This window comes from Chlamydotis macqueenii, chromosome 3 (assembly GCF_036417535.1).
Source record: "Chlamydotis macqueenii isolate bChlMac1 chromosome 3, bChlMac1.mat, whole genome shotgun sequence".
Taxonomy (NCBI): domain Eukaryota; kingdom Metazoa; phylum Chordata; class Aves; order Otidiformes; family Otididae; genus Chlamydotis; species Chlamydotis macqueenii.
In genome coordinates this window covers 98110322-98126816 of record NC_141558.1, presented here as the reverse complement: position 1 = coordinate 98126816, position 16495 = coordinate 98110322, and the positions used below count along the sequence as shown (strand labels likewise).

At 52.9% G+C, this 16495-nt stretch overlaps 1 protein-coding gene across 2 annotated transcripts; it reads left to right on the top strand.

Moving 5' to 3' along the window:
* The first annotated feature begins 1127 nt into the window (after positions 1 to 1127).
* ACTA1 (actin alpha 1, skeletal muscle) lies at positions 1128 to 3595 on the top strand. Of its 2 annotated transcripts, none has more exons than XM_086745948.1 (7): positions 1128 to 1284; positions 1392 to 1532; positions 1700 to 2024; positions 2156 to 2317; positions 2536 to 2727; positions 2850 to 3031; positions 3178 to 3595. In XM_086745948.1, exons 2-7 carry the CDS (start codon positions 1404 to 1406, stop codon positions 3319 to 3321), a joined length of 1134 nt encoding a protein of 377 aa, XP_086602074.1. In that variant the 5' UTR covers positions 1128 to 1284; positions 1392 to 1403; the 3' UTR covers positions 3322 to 3595. The 2 variants fall into 2 exon arrangements, with proteins under 2 accessions (XP_086602074.1, XP_086602075.1); XM_086745949.1 differs by having other exon boundaries at positions 1270 to 1288.
* The last annotated feature ends 12900 nt before the right edge of the window (positions 3596 to 16495 follow it).

Below are 16495 nucleotides of genomic sequence, written 5' to 3'. Positions count from 1 at the left end.
TTGCAGTGGAGGAAATAGGCTGCAAAAATGCCTTCACTTGCAGGAGACCCCTCACTGCATGAGCGCTTCTGGCATACTATTCCTTCTTCCTCCTCTCCTGACTCCCTGAATGTTAAAAGGATTTACCCTTGGCCAGTTGTTCCATCAGAGGAGGTCTTGAAGGTTGATTTGCATTGACTCATTGGCAGGGTTGCACATCTGCTTGCATTACTGCCTCTTCTTTCCATCGGGAACCGTAATGTCTATATAAAATCTTCCAAGTGTCCCACATGGAATCTCTGCTCAAACATCCCTAGCTGAAGGAGACAAACTGTTCCTCTTCACTTGCACAGTACCTTCAGCTCATCAGAGATGACTTGCCTGTGAGGCCGCTCTCCTTTTAGGGAGGATGAGCAGCAGCCATAGCCGGAGGATTCCCACGTTACCTGGCCGAGGTCGGTGGCCAGCAACGGGCGCTCACTAATGGCAGCGGCATTCATGGCTACGTCAGGCTTCTGGGATCAGACGGTCACCAGGATTCATGCTTCCTCAGGCTTCTCTTCAGGCGTTTGCCTAACAGATGTGCATTTATTTTCCATTTTTAAACCACAGCAAAGAAAAAAATGCATGGCTTAAAAAGGTGTGTCAAGCCGTGGCTTTTACAGGGCCTGCTGCCGCGTACAGTGGTCTTGCGGGGGAACCGCACAGCTACCTTGTCGCTTCACCTTCTCTCACAGCTTCCCTTCTCCCCCCAGGCCCTCACCCCGACCTGTAGTCAAGAACCCCCCACACGCCCCCGAGGGCCACGTTTCCCTCAGAGCCCCTGAGTTTTCCGGGCTGCCTCCGGTCACTCCGCCCTCACGCCCCGGCGGGCCCGGGCCGGCTCCGGCCTCCCCACGCGGGAAGGGCCCGGACCCGCGGCCGGCGGGGCTGCCGCGGCCGCCCCCACCTGCTTTGCCCTTAACGGGCGCGGCGGTGCCGGGGGATTATTTCGGCCCCGGCGGCGGGCGGTGGTGGTGGGGTGTGTGTGGGGGGGGTGCCGGCAGACGCTCCATATACGGCCGGGCCCGGCTCACCTGGGCCGCGGCCAGGAGCGCCTTCTTTGGGCAGCGCCGGGCCGGGGCCGCGCCGGGCCCGACGCCCAAATATGGCGACGGCCGGGGCCGCATTCCTGGGGGCCGGCCGCCGCCGCCCGCCCGCCGCGATAAAAGGCTCGGCGGCCGGCGGCGGCCCACGAGCTACCCGGCGAGGAGCGGGAGGCCTCTCTGCCAGCGGCCCGACGCGTGCAGCCCGCAGCCAGCCCAGGTAGGTACGGTACGGCCCGGCCCGGCCCCGCCGGCCCTTCCCTGCGGCTGCCGGCCGGCCGTGAGGCTCAGCCTGTGTCCGTGTTCCCCCTCCCCCAAACCCCGCAGACAGCCAACACCATGTGCGACGAGGATGAGACCACCGCGCTCGTGTGCGACAACGGCTCTGGCCTGGTGAAGGCCGGCTTCGCCGGGGATGATGCCCCCAGGGCTGTGTTCCCCTCCATCGTGGGCCGCCCTCGACACCAGGTACGGCACCGTCCCGCTCCCAGCCTCCCCCAGGCCCTGTCATGGTGATGGCCGTGGGTCCCTGCTGCTGCCTAGCCCTCTGCCCCGAGAGGGGATGCCAGGCCCGCTGGGGACCTTCACACCACCCATGGAGAGGTTGCTGAGCCCCTTCCTTTCCTCCCCTGCAGGGCGTCATGGTGGGTATGGGTCAGAAGGACTCCTACGTAGGAGACGAAGCCCAGAGCAAGAGAGGTATCCTGACCCTGAAGTACCCCATTGAACATGGCATCATCACAAACTGGGACGACATGGAGAAGATCTGGCACCACACCTTCTACAATGAGCTGCGTGTGGCCCCTGAGGAGCACCCCACCCTGCTCACTGAGGCCCCCCTTAACCCCAAAGCCAACCGTGAAAAGATGACCCAAATCATGTTTGAGACCTTCAATGTCCCTGCCATGTATGTGGCCATCCAGGCTGTGCTGTCCCTCTACGCCTCTGGCCGTACCACTGGTGAGTCCACCTGTCCTGCTGGCCCTCTTCCCCAAGCAAGGACGCCCAGGACGAGTCCTCTACAGCTGGCAACTGCTCTGCCCCACATGGTAGAAGGCTGCATCTCAGGTGGCTGCTTTTTGTTTTCCCAGGTATCGTGCTGGACTCCGGCGATGGTGTGACACACAATGTCCCCATCTATGAAGGGTATGCCCTGCCCCATGCCATCATGCGCTTGGATCTGGCTGGCCGGGACCTTACTGACTACCTGATGAAGATCCTGACTGAGCGTGGCTATTCCTTCGTCACCACAGGTAAGCACTATTTCCTCTCCCAAAACGTTCCTCCTCACTTCCAACCCTTGCATCTCTGGGGATGCTGCAGCCTCTTGCTCCATTGCAAGCCCTGGGAAGGCTCCCTGTTGAGAACCTGTATCCGGTCAGGGGTCTGGAGTCCCAGCAGACCTATGGGAGATGCAAGCATTCCCCGTTCCTCCTTTGCAATCACTGATGCCTTTGCTCTCCCCTGACAGCTGAACGTGAGATCGTCCGTGACATCAAGGAGAAGCTGTGCTATGTGGCGCTGGACTTTGAGAACGAGATGGCCACCGCTGCCTCTTCCTCCTCCCTGGAAAAGAGCTATGAGCTGCCTGATGGGCAGGTCATCACCATTGGCAATGAACGTTTCCGCTGCCCAGAAACCCTCTTCCAGCCTTCCTTCATTGGTGTGTGTGCCCTCTTCCCTCTCTCCTCCCCCGCCAGCTCTCCCCTCTCTCCAGGGTCCTGCCGCAGAGCTCTGGCTTTGTGCTTAACTCACACCTGCTTTTCTCTCCTTCCCTGCCCCCAGGCATGGAGTCCGCAGGCATCCATGAGACCACCTACAACAGCATCATGAAGTGCGACATTGACATCAGGAAGGACCTGTACGCCAACAACGTCATGTCTGGGGGTACCACCATGTACCCAGGTATTGCTGACCGTATGCAAAAGGAGATCACAGCCCTGGCCCCCAGCACAATGAAGATCAAGGTAAGGCTGCAGCGTGAAGGACCCAGGCACAGGGGCAGCCACCTTTTGCCCTCCCGCAAGCAGCGCATGGGGCCGTGCACGCCCCTGTGCCTGCCCTCCGCGGTGGTTGGTTGTTTACTCATCTCTGCTCTCTTGGCTTTTTCTAGATCATTGCCCCACCTGAGCGTAAGTACTCTGTCTGGATCGGTGGCTCTATCCTGGCCTCCCTGTCCACCTTCCAGCAGATGTGGATCACAAAGCAGGAGTACGATGAAGCTGGCCCATCCATTGTCCACCGTAAATGCTTCTAAATATGTTTACATGATCACTTTGCCAACCACACTCAGGATGACAACCTTCTAGGTTGCAGGCTGCCGAGGACCTGCAACAGCCATGTAACTTTCTATTTTGTAACGGTTTCTGGTTACTGTTGCTGCAAAGCTCCACGTGACACAGTGTATGTAAAGTGTACATAAATTAATTTATTTTACCTCGTTTTGTTTGTTTTTAAAACCAATGCCCTGTGGAAGGAAACAAAAAACTTCAAGAAGCATTAAATCATCAGTCATTCTGTCACACCCCTAATGCGCTTGTTTCTGTCGTCATTTGCTTGGGTTCTTCCATCGCCCGCTGACAGAGCGCGTCATCTAACAGCGAGGGCAGCGGGTGGTGGGGCTGGAGGAGGGCCAGGGAGGGGACAGGACCCCAGCCTGAGGAGCCAGCTCTGTGGGACTTGCTTGGTTGCAGACGGCTGGGTGAGCAGCACGCGGGTGGCCGTGTGTTGCGTTGTGCAAGGTGGGTGCTCACCGCTCTGCAATGTGCTCCTTCCGAGCCCGGCGGGGAAAGGGTTACCTGGAGCCTTGGCTTGCAAGGGATTTTATTTGTCTCAGCCTGCCAAAAAAGTAGCCCTGGCATGCTGGTGCGGCTCCAAGCCGTGATGGATGGAGGCAAGGCTGGGGCAGAGGGCAGGTGGCGGGTGCAGGTTAAATAAAGAGCTTTCCACTCCGCTTATGGGAAGCTGCCGGCCACTTCACTGTCCCCAGGGGGACGAGGGCAGCTGGGGTCACTTCCTCACCCAGCCTGACACGCTTGCCCTTGCCAGTGGTCACACTTGAGGGGCTGCCTGCAAAGGGACCACCCCTCCTCTCCCGGGCCGGCCCCTCCCAGGGCCAGATCCCTCATGCAGGGACTCCCGGGGAGCCTAAAGGAAAAGCCCAAGGGCTTCCCCCTGCTGCAGGCGTTTTCCTGCCCTTTTTGGCTCCTTGGAGGCAGGGTGGGAGGTGGGGAAGCTGCCCCTGCCTGTCTCTCTTCTCTTTTGCTGGAGTGGGGGGCTCTGAGGCCCCCCTTTGCTTCTACTCTCCCCTCCCCCCCCACCACACCAGGTGCTCAGGTCCCTTGGGGAGCCACCCCAAAGCCCTGCCAGGCTTGGCAGAGCTCCCTGGGTCAGGGCACGTGTGCAGGAACAGGCAGCCTCGGGAGGAGGAGAACTCCTGGAGCAGAGGGCTCTGGCAGGAAAGTAGTGCTGAAGTTTTAGGATGTCCCTTTGCTCTGGGAGACAGCAGTTCTGGGAAAAAAAAAAAGATGATTTTCAGCTAAACTTCCAGCCCGGGAAGGTTTTTTTCTCTGCTGCAGGTGCATTTGTTTTGCATTTTGGCTGGTTTTACCTGCATTAAAGTGAGACCCATATGCAAGTACAGTTTTTTGGTAGCCCTGTCCCAAAGGAAAAACCCGCAGGAAGAGCTGGCCAGATCCTTCCCCAGCATCTGGGGGCAGGGGGGCGCCGGGGGGGCCCCACGGGGTCCCAGGGCAGCTCCAGGAGCACCTGAGCCAAGATCCCTCTCTGAGTGTCTGGGGTTGGATTGGAAAGCAGAAACATCATTGCTTCATAAAAAAACCAAACAAACACGAGCTTTTACTTGCCCTGTGTGCAAGTTGTTGCGTAGTGGCCTGCATTTCATCTAACAGCTCTGTGTTGGGGCTTGGGGAGATGTTTAACTCACATTAAGTCCTCAGTACTTGACCCTTGATCTCATGTTCAATTGTGGCTTAAGTGGTGTTACAAGATGGATTTTAGGACTTGCTGCTGCTGTTGGGTTAAAAGGCTGGTTTAGAAGCACAGATAAAAGCTAAGTTAGAAAAGCAGCCCAGCGGATTAGGCAGTGCTGGCTGTGGGGTACCAGCGTGGACTCAGCTGTTCCACCTGCATGGGGTCCTAAACCCACAATAGGAGGGGCTGGTTTTCAGAGGCAGTGGGCTGAGGGCAACCCTCCGGCAGCCAGGGCATCGCACGGCCACTGCCTCGTGCGGGGAGGCTGATGCTGCCATGGGCATCTCATTGTCAGCTGTCTTTTGGCTGGGACTAACCCACAGCGTCAGGTATTCTCAACAGCCTTAGTGCCAATTTCACCCTGTTGAAGGCAAGCATCAAAAAGTGCGTTTTTACAGCTGAAAAAAAATGACTGGTTTGTTGTTTTGGTTGCTGAATCAATGAACTGAGATGCAATGAATTGTTAAGCCTATGAAAACAAATCTGTTCAGGCTTTAATTTCAAACCAAAACACACTCTTAAATCTGAAACCAGCCTTTTATTTGGATTTTCAGCAAGTGAAGACACAGATTGTTTGGAAACAAGTGAGTTGAATTTTCACATGGCTCACAAGCTTCGGTGTTGGGAAGGTGTTTTGGGAAATTTGGCTGGTGCACAGCAGTCCGGGTTCGGTCTTTGCTGTGCACGTCTCGAGAATTCCATTATCCTCCCTGTGCCTGTAACAGTGCTGTCGGCAGCAGGTGGAGGATCGCCAGGATCAGCGTCCTCTGTTTTGAGAGAGGCAAAGGAACAAAAGTGACTGCAGAGGAGTACAAGGGAATGGAAGGAAAGATGCAGGACACCGGCACGCCATGGAAGGAAGGGTAACGGCAGAATGGCTCTTGCCTGTGCCCATAGCATCCCCTGAAGCTGCCACTCACTGCTTGCTCCGCAGCCTCTTCATCTGGGGCTGGACCACTGCAGCACACCCCTCCTCAGCTTGGCTCCACAGTTAATCATAGAATCATAGAATGGTTAGGGTTGGAAGGGACCTTCAAAGGTCATCTAGTCCAACCCCCCTGCAAGGAGCAGGGACATCCCTGACTAGGTCAGGTTGCTCAGAGCCTCATCCAGCCTGGCCTTGAACGTTTCCAGAGATGGGGCCTCCACCACCTTTCTGGGCAACCTGTTCCAGTGTTCTATAACTCGCATCGTAAAAAATTTTTTCCTAATTTCTAATCTAAATCTACCCCCCTCTATTTTAAAACCATCACCCCTTGTCCTATCGCAACAGGCCCTACTAAACAGCCTTTCCCCATCTTTCTTGTAGGCCCCCTTGAGGTACTGGAAGACTGCTATCAGGTCTCCCCAGAGCCTCCTCTTCTCCAGGCTGAACAGCCCCAACTCTTTCAGCCTGTCCTCATAAGAGAGGTGCTCCAGCCCTTTTATCATCTTCATGGCCCTCCTCTGGACCTTCTCCAACTGGTCCATGTCCTTCTTGTGTTGGGGGCTCCAGAACTGGACACAGTACTCCAGGTGAGGTCTCACCAGGGCAGAGTAGAGGGGCAGAATCACCTCCCTCGACCTGCTGGCCACGCTTCTCTTGATGCAGCCCAGGATGCGGTTGGCCTTCTGGGCTGCAAGGGCGCATTGCCAGCTCATGTTAAGCTTCTCATCCACCAGCACTCCCAAGTCCTTCTCCTCAGGGCTGCTCTCGATCCATTCCCCGCCCAGCCTGTATTTGTGCCTGGGATTGCCATGACCCAGGTGCAGGACCTTGCACTTGGCCTGGTTGAACTTCATGAGGTTGGCACGGGCCCACCTCTCCAGCCTGTCAAGGTCCCTCTGGATGGCATCCCTCCCTTCCAGCGTGTCGACGGCACCACACAACTTGGTGTCATCGGCGAACTTGCTGAGGGTGCACTCTATCCCACTGTCCATGTCGCCGACAAAGATGTTGAACAGGGCCGGGCCCAGCACGGACCCCTGAGGGACGCCACTCGTGACCGGTCTCCACATGGACATTGAGCCGTTGACCACCACTCTCTGAGTGCGGCCATCCAGCCAACTCCTTATCCACCGAGTGGTCAGTCCATCAAACCCATGTCTCTCCAGTTTAGAGAGAAGGATGTCGTGCGCGACAGTGTCAAAAGCTTTGCACAAGTCCAGGTAGATGATGTCAGTTGCTCGTCCCTTGTCCACCGATGCCGTCACCCCGTCATAGAAGGCCACCAAATTGGTCAGGCACGATCTGCCCTTGGTGAAGCCATGTTGGCTGTCACCAACCACCTCCTTGCTCTCCATGTGCCTTAGCATGGTTTCCAGGAGAATCTGCTCCATGACCTTGCCAGGCACAGAGGTGAGGCTGACCGGCCTGTAGTTACCTGGGTCTTCCTTATTCCCCTTTTTAAAAATTGGGGTTATGTTCCCTCTCTTCCAGTCATCGGGGACCTCACCAGACTGCCACGACTTCTCAAATACGATAGCCAGTGGCTTGGCAACTTCATCCGCCAGTTCCCTCAGGACCCACGGATGGATCTCATCAGGACCCATGGACTTGTGCACCTTCAGGTTCCTCAGATGTTCCCGAACCTGCTCTTCGAGTACAATGGGCAGTTCTTCATTCTCGCAGTCCCTGCTTGCACCTTCTACAGCTTGGGCGGTGGGACAGGAACTCTTGTCGGTGAAGACTGAGGCAAAAAAGTCATTGAGAACCTCAGCCTTCTCCATGTCCTGGGTAACCAGGACACCAGTTCCCTTCTGGAGGGGGCCTACATTTACCCTGGACTTTCTTTTGTCCCCTACATACCTATAAAAGCTCCTCCTGTTACATTTTATATCCCTCGCCAGATTCAGTTCTGCCAGGGCTTTGGCCTTCCTTACCTTATCCCTGGCCACTCGCGCAGCCTCTTTGTAGTCCTCCCAGGCTACCTGACCCACTTCCACCCTCTATAGGCTTCCTTTTTCACTTTCAGTTGGTCCAGGAGCTCCTTGCTCATCCACGCCGGCCTCCTGGCCTTTTTGCCCGACTTGTTTTTCATCGGGATGCACCTCTGCTGAGCTTGGAGGAGGTGCTCCTTGAATATGGACCAACTTTCCTGGGCCCCTCTTCCCTCCAGGGCCGCCTCCCATGGCACTTGGCCCATCAGGTCCCTGAAGAGGCCGAAGTCCGCCTTCCTGAAGTCTAGGGCAGAGAGCTTGCCATGTAGTTTCCTTGCTGCCCCATGGATCTTGAACTCCACCATGTCATGGTCGCTGCAGCCAAGGCTGTCCTTTAGTTTCACATCCCCCACCAGCCCCTCCCTGTTGGTGAGCACAAGGTCGAGCATGGCACCCCTCCTTGTCGGCTCCTCTATCGCCTGCAGGAGGAAGTTGTCATCCACGCATTCCAGGAACCTCCTGGACTGCCTGTGCCCTGCCGTGTTGTCTCTCCAACATCTCCTCACCTGGAGGGGGGAATGTGAGAAGCTGCCCTGGATGCAACTGTCACCAAGGGATGGAAAATCTGGAGAAAGGAAGAGCCCTTGAGGGGACAAAAATTATGTGGGGGCTGTTTAAATGAGCTCAGGAGGCAGAGTCATGTCTGGGCTTTGATGTAACCTTCCCCAGGGTCTGCAGATGTCTGGGCTGTTAGCAAGATTATTTAAGGAGCTAAGTAACAGGGAAATCCTGGGTTCTGAGGGACAGACCTGAGGGACCCTCTGAGCAACGGAACAAAGGGAATCTCAGAGAAGATGAAGGCACTGGGGATCCTTCCTAGTTTCATTGTGATAGAGATTTTGCTAGTGTGAATATCTGCATTGCACAGGGAGCAGAATTTGGCCGAGGACAGACCACCTTCCACAAAATGTCATGGCTCTGTCCCCGGCTTGGGAAGGGGAACTGACACCTGGCTGTGCATCTCCTCTGGTGCTCCAAACCAGCAGAAATTAAAAGCCCTTTGGCCTCCAGTATTTACTGGGTCTGGCTTTGCTGAGGGGACCCGAACAACTGACAGCATAGCTGCACTGCGTGCTCAGCTGGCTGTGAATCTGCCGTGGGCATTTGGCCAATAACATTTACTCAATGAGATTTAGTAAAAGGACAAAATAGAGACCACTTGAAAATTGCCATTATTTTTCACAGGAAGCTCCTAAGTGACAAATTCTGTGGCATTCTTTCTTTTCAAAAGTGAAGCATTAAAATGAAGCCCTTCAAAGCACAGCTGTTCAAAACTTCAAGTGCTTTTATTTTATAAGATTTTTTTTGCTGTTTCTGTTTCATTAATCCACAGAAAAAAAATTAAACAAATGGAACTTGCTTGTTAGGGTTTATTTTCTTTCTTTTTCAACTGAACAGGCATTTTTCTTTAAAAAAATAATTAAAAGAACTATTCCAATGTATAGATTTCAATGGTGGATGTCCTGGGGCTGGAAAAAGGAGCACATGAGGGTGACCGTAACCTATTGATCAGCCAATGGGTAATTGCAGGCAGAGCTTGTTACGCTGATCAACTCCCTTGTTTCGGGGCGGGGGGGGATGTGAGAGGTGTGGGCAAATGCCATACTGCTGAGGGTAGAAGTAGGGCAGAGCTGTTCACCTGCACGTCTCCCGCTCTGCAGCTGCCCAGGATGAGCTGCTGCCAATCTTTAGGAGGCTTTCCGTTCCAATTTGCCATCCCAGGTAGTTGGTGTGGAGGGCTCCTGCAGTTCAGAGCATCCCCCAGCCTCACGCTTTCACCTGGGGATTGCTGGCAGCATCCTTTTCAGTCCCTCAGGGGCAGAACAGCCTTAGGGGGGTACCAAAAGAGTCTGGCTTGAAGTCTGGGGAATTAGTTGTAATTGCAGCTGGCAAAGGCTCAATTTTCAGTTTGTTCAGGACCTGAAAAAATAAATCAGCTTCTGATTGCTATGCGGTGGGGACAGCCAGGAGTATTGCCAGCTGGGCATATGCGGTGTGTGATTGGGATAAGAGAAACCTTTTATTGCCCAGAGTGCCTCTTTCTTCCCCCCACCCAGGGCATCCAGTCAACCTCGGAACTACATTGCCCGGCACAGAACTGGGGCCAGCAGAGTGCAAATCTCCAGCACTGCGGTGACCCTGGGCAGCTTATCTTCTTGCACTTACAAGGACCACAGTCAAACCCCATTTTGTCTTGTCTGCTCAAGGCCATGCTCTGAAACTGAAGCGTGCGGCCCAGAGGCAGCTCTGGCCGCCGCTGTTCGGGGAGTGCAGCTGGCAGCCGGGGAATGAGCCTCTCTGTAACCCCACCTTGGAGACCCACGTATATATAGATCCCTGGAAGCAGCTTTCTTCCTTGGCACATCCCTCCCACCCATAATAATCTCCAAACATGCTCTCCCTGTCCCCTCGTGCCCTCACTGCATGGCTTCCAGCAGCTTCTCTCCCTTCCAGGGAAAATGAGGCTTTTGAAGCTGAAAAAACCTCACTGCTGGAGGGAAAAGTGGGGGAGAACTGCCTTATAAAAGGGCTCTCACACGTACTCAGATGAGCGGCCTAAAGCCAGTGGCAACAGGCATCAGTGCTCATGGAGGCACCTTTATTTTGTTGCAATGTGGTTGGGCTCTTCCATAAGGACCTGAGTTGTAGTTGTAAAGGAGGCCGTGCCTCATAGCTCTTCTGGTTAGGTTGCCCTATTTCACCAAAGCAGGAGAGCTCATTCAGGTTCACAAGGGTAAGGGGACTTCTGCATGGCTGTGGCGCTCTCCTTTCCCCTGGGGAAGAGCTGCCCTGGTGCCCAGCATCTGCAGGCAGGAACAAGGGTGCTCCCACAGGTAGAATTGGGGTGGTGACAGGAGAAGTCGTGGCAGTCTGGTGAGGTTCCCATTGACTGGAAAAGGGTTAACATAACCCCTCTTTTTAAAATAAATGTTGCCCAGAGAGGTGACAGAGGCCTCATCCCTGGAAACATTCAAGGCCAGGTTGGATGAGGCTCTGAGCAACCTGATCTGGTTGGAGATGTCCCTGCTCCTTGCAGGGGGGATTGGACCAGATGGCCTTTAAAGGTCCCTTCCAACCCAAACCATTCTATGATTCTATGACAGTGACCCTTCATCTTACACCTGCCAGTCCCTCAGACACAGACATTTCCTGATCTATTTGAGTGCAAAATAAAACGAGTTTACATTGCCAGTAACAGTGGCCCATGCTGTCCTTGGGTGGCTGGTCTTTCGCTGTCCCGGACAGCGCTGGGAAGGGGATCCCCAGGGAGCAGAGGAAGGGCTGGTCACCAGCACGGTGCAAGACCCACAGCACTGCTAGCCATGCTGAGGGAGCAGACAATGACAGGATAGTCCTGCCCTTCCCAAACTTCCCTGTGGCCACAGGGAGATGGCACTGCAGAGGGAGGGATGGGGGGCTGTGCAAGTGGGAGGAGGTCTGAAGCAGGTCAACCCAAAAGAAGCCAACAAGGTTTCCTAGGGCAACTGTATCTGCTTCTGTAAGTTTTTTTAATTCCCTTTAGCAACCATAATCACAAAAATTAAAATAACAGGGGCATGAGGGTCTGAACCAGTTTGAGTTTGCTGGTGATGAACAACGCTGTCACTGGGCTCTCTGACTATGGAGCACAGCCAAAGGGCACAGCAGGGAGCTTGACACGCTCCGCACTATGACCCATACTGGAAATGAAGTGTGGTCCAGGTGCTGAGGCCATCCGCTTTCTTGCCATGAGTCATTTGGAGCGATTGCGTAGGGATTGAGGTACTTTTCAAAAGGCTGTAGAACAGGATATTTCCTCCATAAGGATTTTTTTTTTGTCCTGGAAACCTCTGATCCCCCCAGAAAAAAAAAAAAAACAAAAAACAACAGAGAGCTCCCAGAGTCCCCTAATCATTTTAAGGTAGAGCTGGTGGTGTTCCAACCTAATCCCAGTGGCACTGCTGCAGGTGATATGCCATGTTTCTGTCACTGCAGGAACCGAGCAGTTTACATTGGGAGGTTGGTTTTCTTTCCCTTTTCTCCTTCCCCATCCCAATCCCAACATGGTTTTCCTCTGCGCCCACAGCAAGTCAACACTCGCCACTCTATTTGTTACCAGAAAAGTGGATTTTCTATTTTCCTCTCAAATGAAGATAATGATGACTAGCTAACATTCATGAAGGCTTTTGAGATGTTGTCATAGAAGGTGTTTGGGGAATGCGAAACACTTGCAATCCTAAATTTAGCTCTGAAAGTCATGTAACCTGATTTCCTGGCACAAATACCAGAGAAAGTCTTGAAATCTGAATGTTTTCCAAGTGTGGCCACAAGCCGGAGGCTGCAGTAGCCGCTGGCGGTGCTGGGGATCTCCGGCTGTGCCTCCAAAGAGTCCGTGGTGTTGCTAAGAGCCCAGACCGCCCTCTTCCTCCTGAGCTGTTCACACCAGCAACACAAAGCACCAGCAGTTTCTGTCCTTGCTCTGGGTGTGATGCCTCCACACTTGGCCCTCAAGAGCCCTGTGGGATGAGATTATTTTTCAAACCTAATAGAAGTGGCAAATTTAGGAGGATTACAGTATTCAACACAGTCAACTCAGGGAGAATATGCGAGATCTCCCTTGGAATACAAGTTTTAGGAGAAGTACAGCAACTGATTTTAGACCTACTACTGCTCTAGATTTACCCTCTTCCCTTAATTTTTGTTAGCCTGCCGAAGCAAGCCCATCTTGGCCAAGACTGCGTGCTTGACAGGTTATGATCCCCTTGTTCACATGCGACAGGTTAAATGCCGGACAGGTTAATGAAGAAGATTGATCTGCTTAGACAGAAAAAATTGGCATTAAGTGGAACTTGGTGCTAAAATTGAAAGTCCAAGTTGAAAAGGGTGCCATTTAATCCCTGAGGTACTGAACCTCTGCTGACGCCGTGCTTTATTTTTTCTTAGTGCCTGCTGTACATGTTCTTTCCTGGAGAAGCAGCTTGACATAACTCCTGTCACATCTTGACTGGGATCCAGGAACCAGGTGTAGCTCTGCCCAAACTGGAGATGCTTGGTTTCTTCATTGGCTGTGGCTTCCCTGGGCGAAGGCTGGAGCAGGACTGCAGGCAGCCCAGGGAGTGCACCTGCTGAATGTGCATCATTGTTTGAAAATAAAGAAGGGGAGAGCAAAGAACAACACGGAAAATATTGCAAGGTCAGCAGGCAGCGTGGGGAGGGCTTGTGCCTGCACAGGGGCTTCTGAGCAAGGACAGAACAAATACTGGGAGTTGTGGACACGGAGGCCACATAAGGAGAAGGCATCTGGGATGATCTGCAGCACAGCAATGATGGAGAAGGCTCCCAGAGGTCCTGTGTTGACATTGCACTCAGTAGTAATTTTTACTATTTGAGACATCTGGCCTAATTCAGCCTTGCAGCAAAGCTTCAGCCCCTTTATCCCATCTCAGATACCCACTGCTGGGTGAGACAAACCCTCAGTTTAACGATGTGCAAATGTGCTGGAGTTGATTCATGCAAGTAATCCTCGCTGAAGCCGCTGAGAGGACAGCGGATTTGGTTGATGTTTGAGGGCTTGCATGATCACGTCCCAGATTAAGAAACAAAGCCATAGCAATAAAAGCAATCACATGAGGAAGCAGAAGGGAGGAAGAGGGAGTTAATTAATTTTATTGTCCAGAACCTGCATGGCTTGAGGCCATGAAATGATCAGCTGGAAGAAAAAGATTTTTAAAATATTATTTTCCTGTAATATGTAATATGTATGCATTTAAACTAGTGCCTGTTCTGTAGAGATTTTCCTGCTGATTTCATAATTCACGTCTATTTTTCTCCATTTTCTGTAGAAGAATCAGTCTGAATTAAGGAGCAGTTGACCAAATGAGAGTGTCGAAGAAAACTGAAAAGCAATAAGACCCAAGTCTGGACCACAGGTATTCTGCAGAAGAAGAAGCTTTGACAAATAAGGTACATGGGTGGGAAAAAAAAAACATTTAAGGAGAAAATGTTTTATTACATAACCATCATCCCATTGGCTTTGTGCTGGGAAAGAGCGCTGAGTTGCAGAGTGGGAAGCAAGGGCAGGCTCAAGCTCCAAGGAGGTACTTTCCTTTCCAACCTTGGTTCCTCTCTGACCAGCAAGGTGGTAAGTGGCTTCTGAGTACTTTTGGAGAAATTACCATAAATATACTGACCGTGTATGGGAACGGTGTTTTTATATGGTAAGTGTAACCGTGAGCAGGGTTTGCTGTTGCTAAATGAATATTTAAAGCAAATGTCTGATAAGTTCTTCACTGGCAGTTTGACTTGTGAGTCACGTTGCACAGTCCCCAACCGTGCCCCTCTCTATTTATAAATTCATGCCTTACTATATCTGACTCGCTATATAAGCCTTTCAAATTGCAGAAGGGATTCTGGTGGCATATTATGGGATGCAGGGAATAATTCTGAAGAGTAAGGGAAGTTAGAAAGGACATGGCAAATCTCCGCACGCTCATCACCTTCTGAAGAGCAGAGCTAACGTGCCACTTGGCTTTTTCACTGTGAAGTAGTCCAGCAGACGTGGGCTGTCAGCTTCAGTCTGCTGGGCACAAGGCGGGGGAAGACAAGCAGAGCCCACGTTCACCTGGGCCAAGCCCCTGGCTGTGTTTTAGGACATGTAGAGGAGCAGGGTGAGGTTATCCCAGGGAAGCATGGCCACAAACCCAACTGCAATCAAGCTGGCTGTTTGCTCCCTGTGCACGGTGCCTGGAAGGAGGACGTGGAGCTGCTGGAGCTCATCCCTACCCCTGCTAGTGGAGAGGAGTGGAGTCTTGGTGGGGGTCCCTGCCGGCATCTGCCTATGGCCCTGCTGCACACGAGCGCCGTTTCTAGGTCTCTGCCTGCCAGCTGGCTGCTGGCCATAGGGTGCCTCGGTGCTGACAGGGCTTAGATGTGCAGGAAGGTGAGCTGACACATCTCTAGAGCTGTGTCCTCCTCCCCAGGGCTCCAGCTGGAGCCGGAGAAAAGAGCATGTTACCAAATGGCAGGCTACAGAAGCCCTCCCGGACACTGGGTCAGTGTCCACCTCCAGCACAGAGTCTCTGGCTTCGACCGTGCTGCTCCCTGCAACAGGGAGTCAAGGGCTCCCTGTGCCCTGCCTGCTGCTGCCTTCCGTGGGGCAGAGACAGGCACCCTGTCCCTGACAAGGACCCAGCCGGAACCCTCGTGTACAGCTGCTGCATTGTGCAGGGAGTCCCATTTGGTGTTTTCTTCAAATGCCCAAACCCATGACTTGTGCAGAGTGGTGCACACCTCCCCATCAAACAGCTGGAAGGCAGGGTGGTGAGGCAAGGGTGCAGGAGGTACGTGGTGGAAATTGTACCAGGGAGCACAGAGGTGGTGCCACTAGTGCCAAAAGAAGAGTCCTGACCCATTCTGCCCACCTCCTCTCCACAGGCAAAGGGCAAAGAGGGACAAAATCATGCAAAGAGTTTTTAAAGGGTGGTTTGGATGAATGCATGATCTTCTTTTTCCCCGTCAGTCATTTTTCGGTAGTAGCTTTCTGCAAATGCACTGGGCAAAAGAGAGACCAGAACTTAATGTGAGGGACACGTACATCCTCATCTTTGGGGCTACTTTGGGGCCTGAGTGTCACATCTTCCTTGGCAGAAGGAGGGATGATGCAGTCAGTGTACTTGGTAACACACACGGACATACATAAATTTCCCTACACGTAAATCGGTATTTAGACTCCATGGGACAGGCAAAGTGTCTAGAACGACTGTACAAAGAAACAAGTAATCAAAAGGCCTCTTCAAGAAACCAGATCGGATGAGGTCTTTCTATTTTGTTCTCTGTTGACAGTGAAGTAGCCAGGCACAGTGCCCCTCTGCCTCAGCTGACCATGGAGCCCTTTGTTGGCACAGCTGCCACATCTTGGGAACGACATTGCTCATTGTTTGCTGTATTTAGTGAAGGCTCTTTCTACTTGTATCTCTTGGCCAAACTTGTCCCCTGAGCAATGTCCAGGGAGAATCTCAGATTCATGTGGCCTTGCTCCTCTCCACGGAGAGGTTTGACAGGGGATGGATGGAGGGCAATTTCTGCAGGAGATCTATTACTCTATCTTTCCTGGAGCCTTAGCATGTAGCTGTAAAATTCCAAATATCAAGGTAGGCAAGTCCAGCATGTTTGTAATTTTCTTTGGAAAGCAGATTGGTGGGGTTGCCAGGTTACCTGTTTCTGAGACTTTGATGACTGAAGGTACTGGTTTTATTCCTAGTTGCTTCTTTCTGTGTGCCTGCTGGAGCCAACTGCTTTCTGGTGGACATCGTTTGACTCTGACCGACGTTACAGGAAGGCAATTTCTTTCCTGCCCAGCTTAGCAAGGCCGGGCTGCTGTAGTGTTCATTCAGCTTTGCTAAGCATCTTCCTCTGCAGAGGTCTCGGGGCAGGTGTTCGGTCTCAGCATCACTGGGACAGCGTAAGGAAGCAACCACGTACTGCCAAACTGCAGACAACAGTACGACTACAAGTGAATTAGTATTTCACAGCCAGAGGAA